This window comes from Trachypithecus francoisi, unplaced genomic scaffold (assembly GCF_009764315.1).
Source record: "Trachypithecus francoisi isolate TF-2019V2 unplaced genomic scaffold, Tfra_2.0 Lachesis_group8, whole genome shotgun sequence".
NCBI lineage: Eukaryota > Metazoa > Chordata > Mammalia > Primates > Cercopithecidae > Trachypithecus > Trachypithecus francoisi.
Genome location: NW_022681473.1, coordinates 9,546,081 through 9,558,134, shown reverse-complemented (window position 1 = coordinate 9,558,134; position 12,054 = coordinate 9,546,081). Strand labels below are relative to the sequence as shown.

At 52.6% G+C, this 12,054-nt stretch overlaps 1 protein-coding gene across 15 annotated transcripts in view; it reads right to left on the bottom strand.

Annotated features, from left to right (window-relative positions):
• The window catches only part of NRXN2 (neurexin 2), a 118,285-nt gene that overhangs the window by 47,124 nt on the left and 59,107 nt on the right, over positions 1-12,054 (bottom strand). For 13 of the 15 annotated variants that reach the window (XM_033207312.1, XM_033207309.1, XM_033207310.1 and 10 more), the window contains 3 exons: positions 7,858-8,244; positions 7,439-7,642; positions 489-515 (listed from right to left, as the gene is read on the bottom strand). In XM_033207312.1, the coding sequence (XP_033063203.1) occupies positions 489-515; positions 7,439-7,642; positions 7,858-8,244 (618 nt within the window). The remainder of the gene's footprint in view (positions 1-488; positions 516-7,438; positions 7,643-7,857; positions 8,245-12,054) is intronic. The other 2 variants (XM_033207308.1, XM_033207301.1) reach the window with 1 other exon arrangement.

The window sequence follows — 12,054 nt, the reverse complement described above, 5'->3', positions numbered from 1 at the left end:
GGAGAGCTCCCTTCCCACGCTCATCCTCTTTCCCGCATACCTCGCCTTCCCCCTTGTGGCCAACTCTGGAGATGCAGCAGCTTATTCCAGCCCCTCTTAGGCTCCTGCCTGCCAGCCCTTAGGACCTCAGAGCATCCTGCCACAGGTGCTACCCAAGTCTCTGCCCCAGCCCTTGATTTCTACCTCCTCCCCACCCTCCTGCTGACTTGGGCAAACGGTGTTCTTGTCTCTCCCTTCCTAGACCCAGTGAACATCCTGACTGCAGGCCCTCCCCCAGCTCTCCTTGGCTCTTCTTCATTTGGTCCCTCCTGCCTTCCACAACCACCCAACTCCACCCCTCTGCCTGCACCCCTCCCCACACCCAAGGCCCAACCGCCACTCGAGCCAGCAATCACAGCTTCTCTTCCTCCCGGCCTCCCTCCCTAAATCCCAGTGTCTAGCATCCCAGTCCCCTTGGGTCTCTGCAGAAGAAGAGGGAAGCCACTTACTGGGTGCGCAGCCGACGCGCAGGCAGTCTGGGGGGGCCATGGGGCGGGCAGAGGGGAAGGGGAGACAAAAAGGTAAAACAAGTTTTTTTTTTTTACATCCTTCACAGGGAGGGGTGTCTGCGGGCGGGGTTCCCCCCAGGGCCACTTTCCGGGGACCACGCGTGCCCAGGTGCCCTTTTCCCTTCCTCAGTTGGACCCCTGTCCCTCCTGCCCCCAAGAGGGCTCCAACCCTCCCCAGAGCTGGAAGGCAGGGCAGTCAGATGATGGGAAAAGGGCTTGTGTCCCCCTTCTTACAGGGGACCAGACCTCTAGTGTCTGAGGGAGACGGGCACCTTGGGAATCCCAGTCGTACAGGGGATCAATGGGGGCTGAGGGCTTGACCAATCCCACATCTCCCCTGTCTTTGGGAGGGAGATGGATAGGGAGAGCCAGAGTCCTGCATCCCCTGCTCTGGGACGACTCCCTCCTCAGAGTCCAGGTGTGACTTGTCACTCCCTGTTCCCCTCTGGACTCTGAGCTAAATGGAGGGGTCTGCCCCAGGGCCCCCTTCCCGAGGCCATACACCTCCCAAAGCCCCAGGGGCTAGTACCACCCCTACAGGAACCTTCCTCCCACCCCTTCCTATCGTGGGATATGCCAGGCTGCCACTGGGGATGGATCAGGGGAGTCCTTTACCCTGAAGAGGACCTAATATTAACCTGCTTTCCTAGTCAGAGGAGCCAAGGCGACACAGATGGAGACAGCGCAGCCCCCAAAATATGACTTCTCTGAGAACAAAAAGCAGCTGGGGACAAGTAACCACCATAAGCAAAGTTTCCTGCCCCTGCTCCAGTCCTTGCATTGCTATCCTCTGATTTCAGGACTGGGAAGGCCCCATGTGGTCAGAAAGCACGTGTCTACACAGAGCCAGCAGCCCAGGGCCCTGAAGCCTCTGGCCATCCCTCTGGTTAGACACATCACCCAAAGGTGGGAGCCAGTCACGTCTTGCAAAGGAAATAGTAGACCAGGGTCCTATGAATTCCAGATTTAAGGCCCTCAGGATGCCTGCACCGCTCCATCAAACCCCAAGCCTGACTCAGCCCAAGGGAGGGGGCTGGCTGGAGCTGCAGAAATCCTTTACTGGGAATCAGGGGAGCTGGGTCCTCATCTCCACCCTAACACTCACTAACTCACCGTGTGACCCTGGGCAAAGTACTTCTCTCCATGCCTCAGCTTCTCTCCACGTGAGCTGAGGGAATGGATAACAGTAGGATCCTGAGCAGGAAGTAGGCAGCAGGTGGACACTGGGTTGGCTTTGCCTTTCAGAGAAGGGCAGTCTCCTGGCCCTCAATTGACAGACCCAATACCCTGGCCTCCTGTCACTCCACCCCAAACAGGCTCTGCCTACCCCACAGCCCAGGAAGCAAAGGGGGTGAGCAGCTGGCATCCCCTGGGCCCCTGAAGGTTCCTGCAGTGGAGGTAAACTGATGCCCCTGTGGCTTTGAGGGCCACGGCCCTTCGGCAGTACAGCTGAGCTCCACACGCGTTGTCAACCGCAGCAGAAGAGTGGAGGTGAGCAGCCAGGACCCTGGGCCACAGCCTGGCACCAAGGGAGGAGCAGAGGAGCAGAGAAAGGTCAAAGGGCAGACACAGAGGGAAGTGAGAAGTCTCAGTGAGAGGAAGGAGGTAGAGAGAGTACAGAGAGAAAAGAGGAAGAAAATGGAGCAGAGGAAGGAGCAGCTGCACAGAGGGGACAGGGGAGGCTGGACAGAAGAGGAAGGGGAGGACTGTCAGGGTGAGGTGGAAGGGTGCCAGGCCCTGGAGTCAGGTCACGGGTACCCTCTCGGGGCCAGCAGAGTCTTCACCAATGAAGGGTCCAAAAAAGAAAAAAAGGGAGGCTGGACGGGCAAGCAGGTCCCCTACTGGGGAAAAGGCCCAAAGAAGGAGCTTGATTCTTCCCCTCCCCCAGCAAAGGAGCACCAGGAATGGGGGGTCCATCTGTCCAGGGAAGAGGTGTCAGCTCCAGGCCTGCCCCTGCAGAGACTCCACCCTCAGAAGCACAGGCTCCAATAGGGTTTGCAAGAGCAAATGACTTGAAGATAGGCACCCAGAGGGAAGCCAGCCCCATCCAGAAGAAAGCCAGAGACTGAGAGCAAGCAGGAGAAACCCAGTCCCTTCAACATACACATTCACCAAAGTTCAGGGGGGCACTAACTAGCAACCTGTTAACTAATGACCTGTGCCTCAAGTGCAGGGAATAGGCAGAAGTGAGTGGTCTTGGTGGCACAGACCCACAAAGGCCCTGGCTGGACACAGAGAGCAGGGTCGTAGTATGAACATGTGCTAGGGAGGTGAGACAAAGCAGTCTGCATGGAAAGGAACTCAGGGGAAAGAACACCAGCTTCCCAGCCCTGCCTCACCTGGGTTCCTTCCCCGCCCAGGCCCTATGGGTTGGAGAGAGTGGGCCCAAGGCTCCCAGGCATCTGTCTCAGAAGTGACATCACAGAGTGGCAGCATGCACTCTGTCATAGCCCTCCTTCAGAGCTGGCTCCCCGCAGCTCCCCTGATAATTATTGACCAGTCTCAGGTGGAAAGGCAATGCACCCTCCCATGACCCCAGGGATTAAAGGGCTTTGGGATACAGTGTGTATTTAGCCTGATTTAAAACATGAACGAGAGTTAGATTTCTCTGTTTGATTCTGGGGGCAGAACTAATGGGAATTTCACAACAAGTGGGAATTTCAGAAGGGCAGGATGACACTAAGAAAGAACCACTCAATGATCAGAATGTCCACCTTGGAGGTGGGAGGTAGAAGGCCTCCTACTGGTGGGGAGTGCATGGGTGATTCACAGGGTGGGAAGGGATGTTGAAGGAGGTAACCCCCTTGCAACTCAGAGATTCTTTAATTACACCACACCCTTCATGTCAGCTGCACTGACAGTTGGGACCCCAGGGGCACACCTAGTAGAGGACAGTGCCCAGCCTGGCATGTCCTCTCCTCCCCTCCAGGGAGGGACCCAGGCCATGCTGGGATAGGGCAAAGAATCCAGGGGACTCCACCATCCTCTAGGGACAGAGATCAACTTCCCAACTCAGCGGCTGCAGACAGCAGAGCTCAAGGAACTTGTTCAGTGTTTGCAAACATAGTGGGGGCTGAGGAGCTGCAGCAGGAGGCATGATAAGTTCCTTAGGATCCTCTGCCTGGAAAGAGGCAGCAGTGCCTTTTTGGCCCTCTCTTATCTAGCAAATATCCCATCTCTTGAGGCTAGCACTTAGCAATCCCACCAAGTGGTCACCCGCAGCCTCCGCTCCCTCTTCAGGCCCAGCCCGGGGTCTGTTTCAATCCACTGAGTGCCTGTGGAGCTGCAGAGATGCCTCCTGGAGCAATAGCTTCCCTCTCTACAGGATAAGATCATGAGGCCAGAGATCAAGCCTCACCAGGCTTCTCTCTGTTCCCCAGTAGACAGTCCAGCCCAGGCCTGGGGCCTTGGTGTTGCTGCCGGTCTGTGAGGCCCTGCAAGTCCTGGGGAGTAAGCAATGGGGGACAGGAATGGGGCTCTTGAAGTGATTCACGAGGGCCAGGAGGCTGAAGGAGGTGATGCCTTGCGGCTCAGAGATTCTTTACACTGCACTCTTCATATCAGCTGCACTGACAGCTGGGACCCCATGGCACACCTAGTAGAGGACAACTCCAGTCTGTCCATGCTATGTGGAAGTGGCTCCCAGGCCTGGCTCCAAACTCAGGTCTCTATTCCAATACGGTTTTCCTTCAAGAAGGCTGGGTGGGTCTCAACTATGGGCCTTGAATCTGCACAATGGTTTCAATGGTTCATTCCCATTCTTCCATCTGAGCCTCAAAAGCACCACAGACGTAGGCAGAGTGAAGATTCTTATCTCCATTTTAAAGATTAAAAAGAGAGAGAGAGAGAGACTCAGAGATGGGAAATGACTTACTCAACAGTAAAAGATACCAAGGTTAGGCCCCAAGTGTTCTGGCCCTGAGCCCAGAACTCTTCCCATCCCAACCCAAGGCTTGTGGCTGGGTAGGGACCACCTGCATGTCCACAGTGCCTACACAGGAGGAATCTGTAGACAGATGCGTTTGCACCAAGCTTTTGGTCATGGATTGTCAGGAGCCATGCTAGAGATGGCATCTCAGCTCATACGTTCTACAGATGGGGGCAGGGGCACAGCCAGGGGTAAGAAATGGGTGGGAGGACAGTCCTATTATCTGTCAGTCTGGGAAGCCTATTCTTAACATGATGTGTCTTCCAAGAGGCCACCTTGTTCTCTGACTTCTGAGCACTTATGTGGCACAGACAGAAAAGTGCGCCCATGGAGAGGAGAGGGTGGGTCCCAAGGGCCCACAGGATAGGTTTTCCTGACCAAGGACATTGTTTCCTGTCTAATCTTAAAAGACACAAGCTTCTTCCCAGGGGTGTAAGACCATCCAAATAAGCAAAACGCATCTGCCTTCCCTGCAAATCCAAGGCCCCAGATTTTTCCTGCTGTGTCCCCAGCAAGCACAGAGACATGTGCTTAGATGCAGACAACACACACATGCCTAGGCAAAGTGGGGGGAACTCACACTGGATACACAGATCTGGGCAGACTTGGAAGTACAGAGCCACTTATGGGGCTCTTGGCTGGGGCCATCCTCTTGTGACAGTTTCAGGGATGCAAGGAGCATTGTGCAGACTTGTGGAGCATTGACTAGAGTGTCTCCCAGCCTGCTTTCCCCTGCAGAGCTGCTGCACACCACCTGCTCTACAGGCTGTGATTGTGGTTAGAAACAGAGCTGAGGGGAACCCTTTAAACAACTCTGAGGCCCTGGCCACCTGCACATCTCCCCACCTCCAGTCCCCACCTCTCTCAGCAAATCTTTGTCCTAGGAATACAAAGGCCAGGTGACCAAAAGGGGAAAAGGAAAGAACATAGTATAAATATATTTACAAGGCAATGGGTCCCCCAAAGGCCACAGTCTGTCCCACAAATGCCCTGGAGACCAATGTTAGGATGAGACTCCAGATAAGTATTTAAAAGTTCAAAGTTCGGCCGAGCACAGTGGCTCACACCTGTAACCCCAGCACTTTGGAAAGCCGAGGCGGGTGGATCACGAGGCCAGGAGTTCAAGACCAGCCTGGCCAAGATGGTGAAACCCCGTCTCTACTAAAAATACAAAAATTAGCCAGGCGTGGTGGCAGGCACCTGTAATCCCAGCTACTTGGGAGGTTGAGGCAGAGAATCCCTTGAACCCAGGGGCAGAGATTGCAATGAGCCCAGATCATGCCACTGCACTCCAACCTGGGCGAAAGAGCAAAACTCTGTCTCAAAAAAGAACAAAAAACAAAAAAAAAAGGTCAAAGCTCTGTATTCTCTCCAGTCATGTATTCTAACCTGCTCAGAAGAGCCCTACTTCCCCTCTAGGTCCAGGACACAACAGATGACCCTGATGGCCTGCAAACTTTCTATATGGCAGGTGCTATACCTTTATAAGCTTTCTAGAGGCCAGTCTGAAATGGACAGATTTGACCTCAGCCTGAACAGTTTAGGACCTCCCATTTCCAGGGTTCCCCTGCTCTGAAAACTCCAAAAGGGTGGGGACTGCTTATTAACTGCTGTAGCCCCTGGCTTGAAACATACCTAGCATTTATATGGTGTCCCATAAATAGCTGAATGAGTGAACCTGCTGTTTTCTTTTTGCCCTGACTAGGAGAGCTGAAGCCCATGAGGAGAACCTAACAGGCTCATGGTCTGGCCCTCATGGACACCCCAGGGACTGCCAGGTGAAGTGGAGTCAAAGCCTGCTCTCAATCTTAGGCATGGGTGGAGACACGAGTCAGCATGAGTGGCCTGAGGGGGAGGGTCAGCAGCCCTGTCCGAGGCAATGGGAAAAGCACTGAACTTTTTTTTTTTTTTTTTTTTTTTGAGACGGAGTCTCGCTCTGTCACCGGGCTGGAGTGCAGTGGCCGGATCTCAGCTCACTGCAAGCTCCGCCTCCTGGGTTTACGCCATTCTCCTGCCTCAGCCTCCCGAGTAGCTGGGACTACAGGCGCCCGCCACCTCGCCCGGCTAGATTTTTGTATTTTTTTTTAGTAGAGACGGGGTTTCACCGTGTTAGCCAGGATGGTCTCGATCTCCTGACCTCATGATCCGCCCGTCTCGGCCTCCCAAAGTGCTGGGATTACAGGCTTGAGCCACCGCGCCCGGCCCAGCACTGAACTTTAAGGCAAATGACCCAGGTTGAGTCCTAGCTCCTCCCTCTGCCTTCACTAGCTTTGTAATGTTGAACAAGTCAATATACGAATGTCATAATCTATAAAACAGGGACAGTAATGCTTGTTTGGTGATCTAGTATCTTCACAGGACAGCCATGAGGCTCAAATGTGAAAGCCCACGGCACTAGAAAGAGGAAGACAGCACGTCTGTATGTCCAGTGTACACATATGCACCTCCACACACCAACACACAGACTGCTGTTTAGACTGAGCAGAGCAGTGGAGGGCAGCTGCGTGCAGGGACCAGGCCTTCCTCATCTCTGTATCTGCTACCACACTGAGCTCAGGCTTAGCATCCAGTAGGCATCAGCAAGTGCTTCTCAAATGAATGAACCAATGAATGAGTAAGTGGACGCGCCACTGACCAAAAATGAGCTGTGTCATCCGTGTGTGTGCAGGACAGATGCTGCCAAGATCCACATGGGTGACCTAGGAGGACAATTAGCATACCCCAGACACTCTGGGTCTTGCCCTTCACAGTATTGTCGAGCATGGAGTGTCACCCTACACTGAGCATCCTCACCAGGGACAGAGCTCTCAGGGTCTCTGACCCAGGCTGGCACCTCCCCACCTCCAAACTCTGCTGAGGGCACCTCTTGCTGGTGCCACCACCAGCTTCTCCAGACAGAGGAAGGTGTGGGTCAGAGACAAGGCCAGGTGAGGGGTCAGGAAGCACAGGGCAGGATGGTTACCGAGGTTGACAGTGAGCTTCATCTGCCCCCCATCCAGCTCCAGGCGCAGGGTGTCGGCAGACTCCCTGGAAGTGGTGGCCATCATGAGTCCGTAGGCCCGCTGGGACATGAAACGCAGGGACACATCCTCTGCCTCCGTGTGCATGGCGTTAGGTAGCATGATCTTCATGTACATGGAGCCATCGTAGCTCAGGACCGTGGCCTCTGCCCCATAGGAGTCGGGGAAGAGGGAAGGGGAAGACAGGCAGAGGCCAGGGGAGGGAAAAGACCAGAGAATCATTACAAGGGTGACAAGCCTAAGGCAGGTCTATGAGGGGATCCCCTAGGAGGAAGTGGCACAGGGATGGAAAGTAGGAGTTACCCTGAGAAGGAGCACAGGGATGGGAAGCAGGGACATCCAGGATGAAGACCAGCCTCACCTCTCTCACAGACCCGCCCAAGAAAGCCGGTCCCAATGCAGTCACAGACGAAGCGGTTCCAGCCTTCTCGGCAGATGCCCCCATTGCGACAGGGGGCAGATGCACACTGCTTCAGCGTCTCCCTGGAGCAGAAGGGGGCGACGCCCACAGCCCCCTGAGCCTCGGCCAGGCCCCGGAGGTCTCGGCTACGCCCATCTATGAAGAGGTCCCGCACACAGCCCACGTAGCCTGCCCGGAGTGCTGCTGTCCACACCTCTGGGGGCAGGGGCAGGTCCACCCGGCCCCCCTCAGGGAGACCGCCCAGGTACAGCTCACTCTCCAGGTCCAGAATCTCGCTGTCCCCAGTTGCCAAGAATGGTGTGCTGCGACTGTTCACTGAGATGGAGCCTGGGAATCAAGGGAAGGCAGGATGGAGAAAAGCCACAGGCCAGAAAGGGACATCCTGACTCTGCCAAGGAGGCCCCCACCAAGTGTGGGCCCCTCCACTTTGTGCCCTGCAGCAGGCTCAGGACGAGCAGCAGTCCTGGGCTGGAAGATCAGCCTCACTCACTGCAAAAACTGCTTAACAAAGGCCCCCAGGCTCAGAGGCTCCTGTGATGCAGCCCCAGCCCAGCTGCAGAATGCTGTGGGCCTCCGTCCATACCCCTCCTCCCCACCTCAGTGAGTCCTTAGAGGATATGCAGGAAGTGAGCATGCCCAGATCTTGAGCTCAGAAAGGGCTGGATCATTCACTGGGTCATTCCTGCCAGCCAGTTTCTTAGACTAGGAACCGGAAGCAGAGAACCTTAAGGAACAGAAGGGGCTGAAAGATCTTTAATCCAAAGGAGTTTTTTTCCCCCCACAAACATTTATTGAGCTATGACTAGATGCCAGGCACCTAACACTTTAAATATATTATATCACTTAAGTCTCATAATAACTCTACAAAATCGGTCCTTTATGATCCCATTTTGAAATGGTAGATGAGGCTTGCAGAGACTGGGGAACAGTGCCAAAGCACCACAGTGGGGAAGGAACATAGCCAAAGTACGGTCCCAGCAGCAAGAACTCAGAGCCTGTACTCTCCACCCCTCAGACAAGAGCCCACTCTGCAGCCAGCAAGGCCCACGAGCAGATTGGCTCCGGGGCCTGTGGGGCAGGATAGCAGTGAGGAGAAAAGAGGCAGGCACAGAATTTTTAGGTAGAAGAGTTCTTCAGAAATAGAGGGTGCTTGGCCGGGTATGGTAGTTCACGCCTGTAATCCCAGCACTTTGGGAGGTCGAGGCAGATGGATCACTTGGAGGTCAGGAGTTCAAGACCACCCTGGCCAACATGGTGAAACTCCATCTCTACTGAAAAAATAAAAATAAAAAAAATTAGCCGGGCATGGTGGCGCAAACCTGTAGTCCAAGCTACTCAGGAGACTGAGGCAGGAGAATCACTTGAACCCGGGAGGCAGAGGCTGCAGTGAGCCGAGATCATGCCACTGCACTCCAGCCTGGGAGACAGAGCATGACTCCATCTCGAAAGAAGAAGAAGAAAGAAGGAAGAAGAAGGAAGAAGAAGGAGAAGAAGAGGAAGAGGAAGAGGAAGAAGAAGAAGAAGAAGAAGAAGAAGAAGAAGAAGAAGAAGAAGTAGTAGTAGTAGTAGTAGTAGTAGTAGTAGTAGTAGTACTTGGTGATTATCATAGAAAAAAGACTTGGGATCAGGTGGGAGTTCCATAGCCTTTACTGAGACCTTAAGCTGCAGAAACCTCTACATTAGAAATTTTATTCTACTTGTATTTTTTAATTCCTTCTTCTGTCCTTTTCCAAGTTTGGAAGAACTGTTTAAAACAGGTCGGGGTGGGAGGTGAGTTCAATCTCTCTCCTCACTGCAAGACCCCATTGCAGTCATCTTAGTTAGAAAAAAAAAAAAAAAAAGACTGCCTAACTTCATGGGATTAAAGACAGGTTAAGGAGGGTTTGGGTCTGCATGAGGCCTGAATTTGGCAGGGAGCTTTGGGAGGAGAATCGGCATAGGGTGGGAAACCAAGAGGGAAGACCTGGGACCTCCTCTACAGACACATGTCTTCATTCAGGGCATGTTCTTCTTCTCTGCTCAAAACTCACCTGAGGCCAGGCACAGTGGCTCACACCTGTAATCCTAGCACTTTGGGAGACCAAGGCAGGCGGATCACCTGAGGTCAGGAGTTCAAGACCAGCCTGGCAACATGGTTAAACTCCATCTCTACTAAAAATACAAAATTTAGCCGGGCATGGTGGGCACCTGTAATCCCAGCTACTCAAGAGGCTGAGGCAAGAGAATCGCTTGAACCTGCGAGGCGGAGGTTGCAGTGAGCTGAGATCATGTCACTATACTCCAGCCTGGCAGCCTAGGCGACAAGAGCAAAACTCTGACTCAAAAAAAAACAAAAACAAACAAACAAACAAAAACACCTCACCTGAACCAGAGCTGTGCCCCCTTTTAGTAACATGGTCTCTAGCTTTTCTTTCCATACAAGGTGCCAGATGACCCAGGGTCCTGACTCTAAACCCACTTCCCAGGGCTGGGGGCCCACTCCCCTAACAGGCCACCAAACATGGCCTGCCTGATCACCCACACCTCTATTTATAGCCAGATTCCCCCATGCCTGTTCTGCCCACCCACTGCAGGGTCTCCTGGGTTCTACACGACCCAACCAGACTCTCTACAAATGAACCAAATGTTGGAGAAGGAAGAGAGAGAGAAGGAAAGAGATGGGGAAGGGGTGTATAATGGAGGGTCAACAAGAGGAAAACCTAGTGAGTACAGGCCTCTGCACCAAGATCACTCAACACATGGAAAAGAACAACCCAAGCATCCATCAACAGATGGATGGATAAACGCAAAGTGTATATCCAGGCAATGGAATATTATTGAGCCCTAGAAAGGAAGGACATCTTGACACATGCTACCACATGAACAAACCTAGAAGACATTATGCAAAATGAAATAAAGCCAGATACAAAGGGACAAATATTATATGACTCCACTTAACAGAGGTACCGAGAGTGGCCAGATTCTTACACAGAAAGTAGAATGGTGAGTGCCAACGGCTAAGAGGAGAGGGAATGGAGAGTTGGTGTTTATTGGGCCAGAGTTTCAGTTTGGGAAGATGAGAAAAGTTCTGGAGATAAATGATAGTTACCAGTGATATTTATACAACAATATGCATGTACTTAACACCAGTAAACTGCATACTTAAAAATGGTTACATCAAGACCGTCCTGGCTAACACGGTGAAACCCCCTCTCTACTAAAAAACGCAAAAACTAGCCAGGCGTGGTGGCGGACGCCTGTAGTCCCAGATACTCAGGAGGCTGAGGCGTGAGAATGGCATGAACCCGGGAGGCGAAGCTTGCAGTGAGCCGAGATCCGGCCACTGCACTCCAGCCTGGACGACAGAGCGAGACTCCGTCTCAAAAAAGAGAAAAAAAAAAAATGGTTACGATGGGCTGGGCACGTAGGCTCACACCTGTAATCCCAGCTCTTTGGGAGGCTGAGGCAAATGTATCACTTGAGGTCAGGAGTTCAAGACCAGCCTGATCAACATGGTGAAACCTCATCTCTAGTAAAAAAAAATATATATATATATATACACAAAATTAGCCGGGCATGGTGACACACGCCTATAATCCCAGCTACCTGGGAAGCTGAGGCAGGAAAATCACTTGAACCCAGGAGACAGAGGTTGCAGTGAGCCGAGATTGCACCATTGCACTCCAGACTAGGCAAAAAGAGCAAAACTCCGTCTCAAAAAAAAAAAAAAAAAATGGTTACGATAGTAATTTTTTTTTACTGTTTTGTTTTTCATTTTTTTCTCTGTCCCACATGATCTTCAGGAAAGGGTGGCAAATTTTGTTATGTATCATTTACCACAATTGCAAAAACAAAAATAGAAAAAAAATGGAAAAGATCTAAGATAGTTTTCTCGGAATAGCTGCCCCAAGTCTGTGTTTGTGTACACATATGAAATGGGTCATCAGAGGCCAGGCGCGGTGGCTCATGCTGTAATCCCAGCACTTTGGTACAGCACTTTGGGAGGCTGAGGCAGGTGAATCACAAGGTCAGGAGTTCAAGACCAGCCTGGCCAAAATGGTGAAACCCCGTCTCCAATAAAAATACAAAAATTAGCCAGGCATGGTGGCATGTGCCTATAATCCCAGCTACTTGGGAGGCTGAGGCAGGAGAATCGCT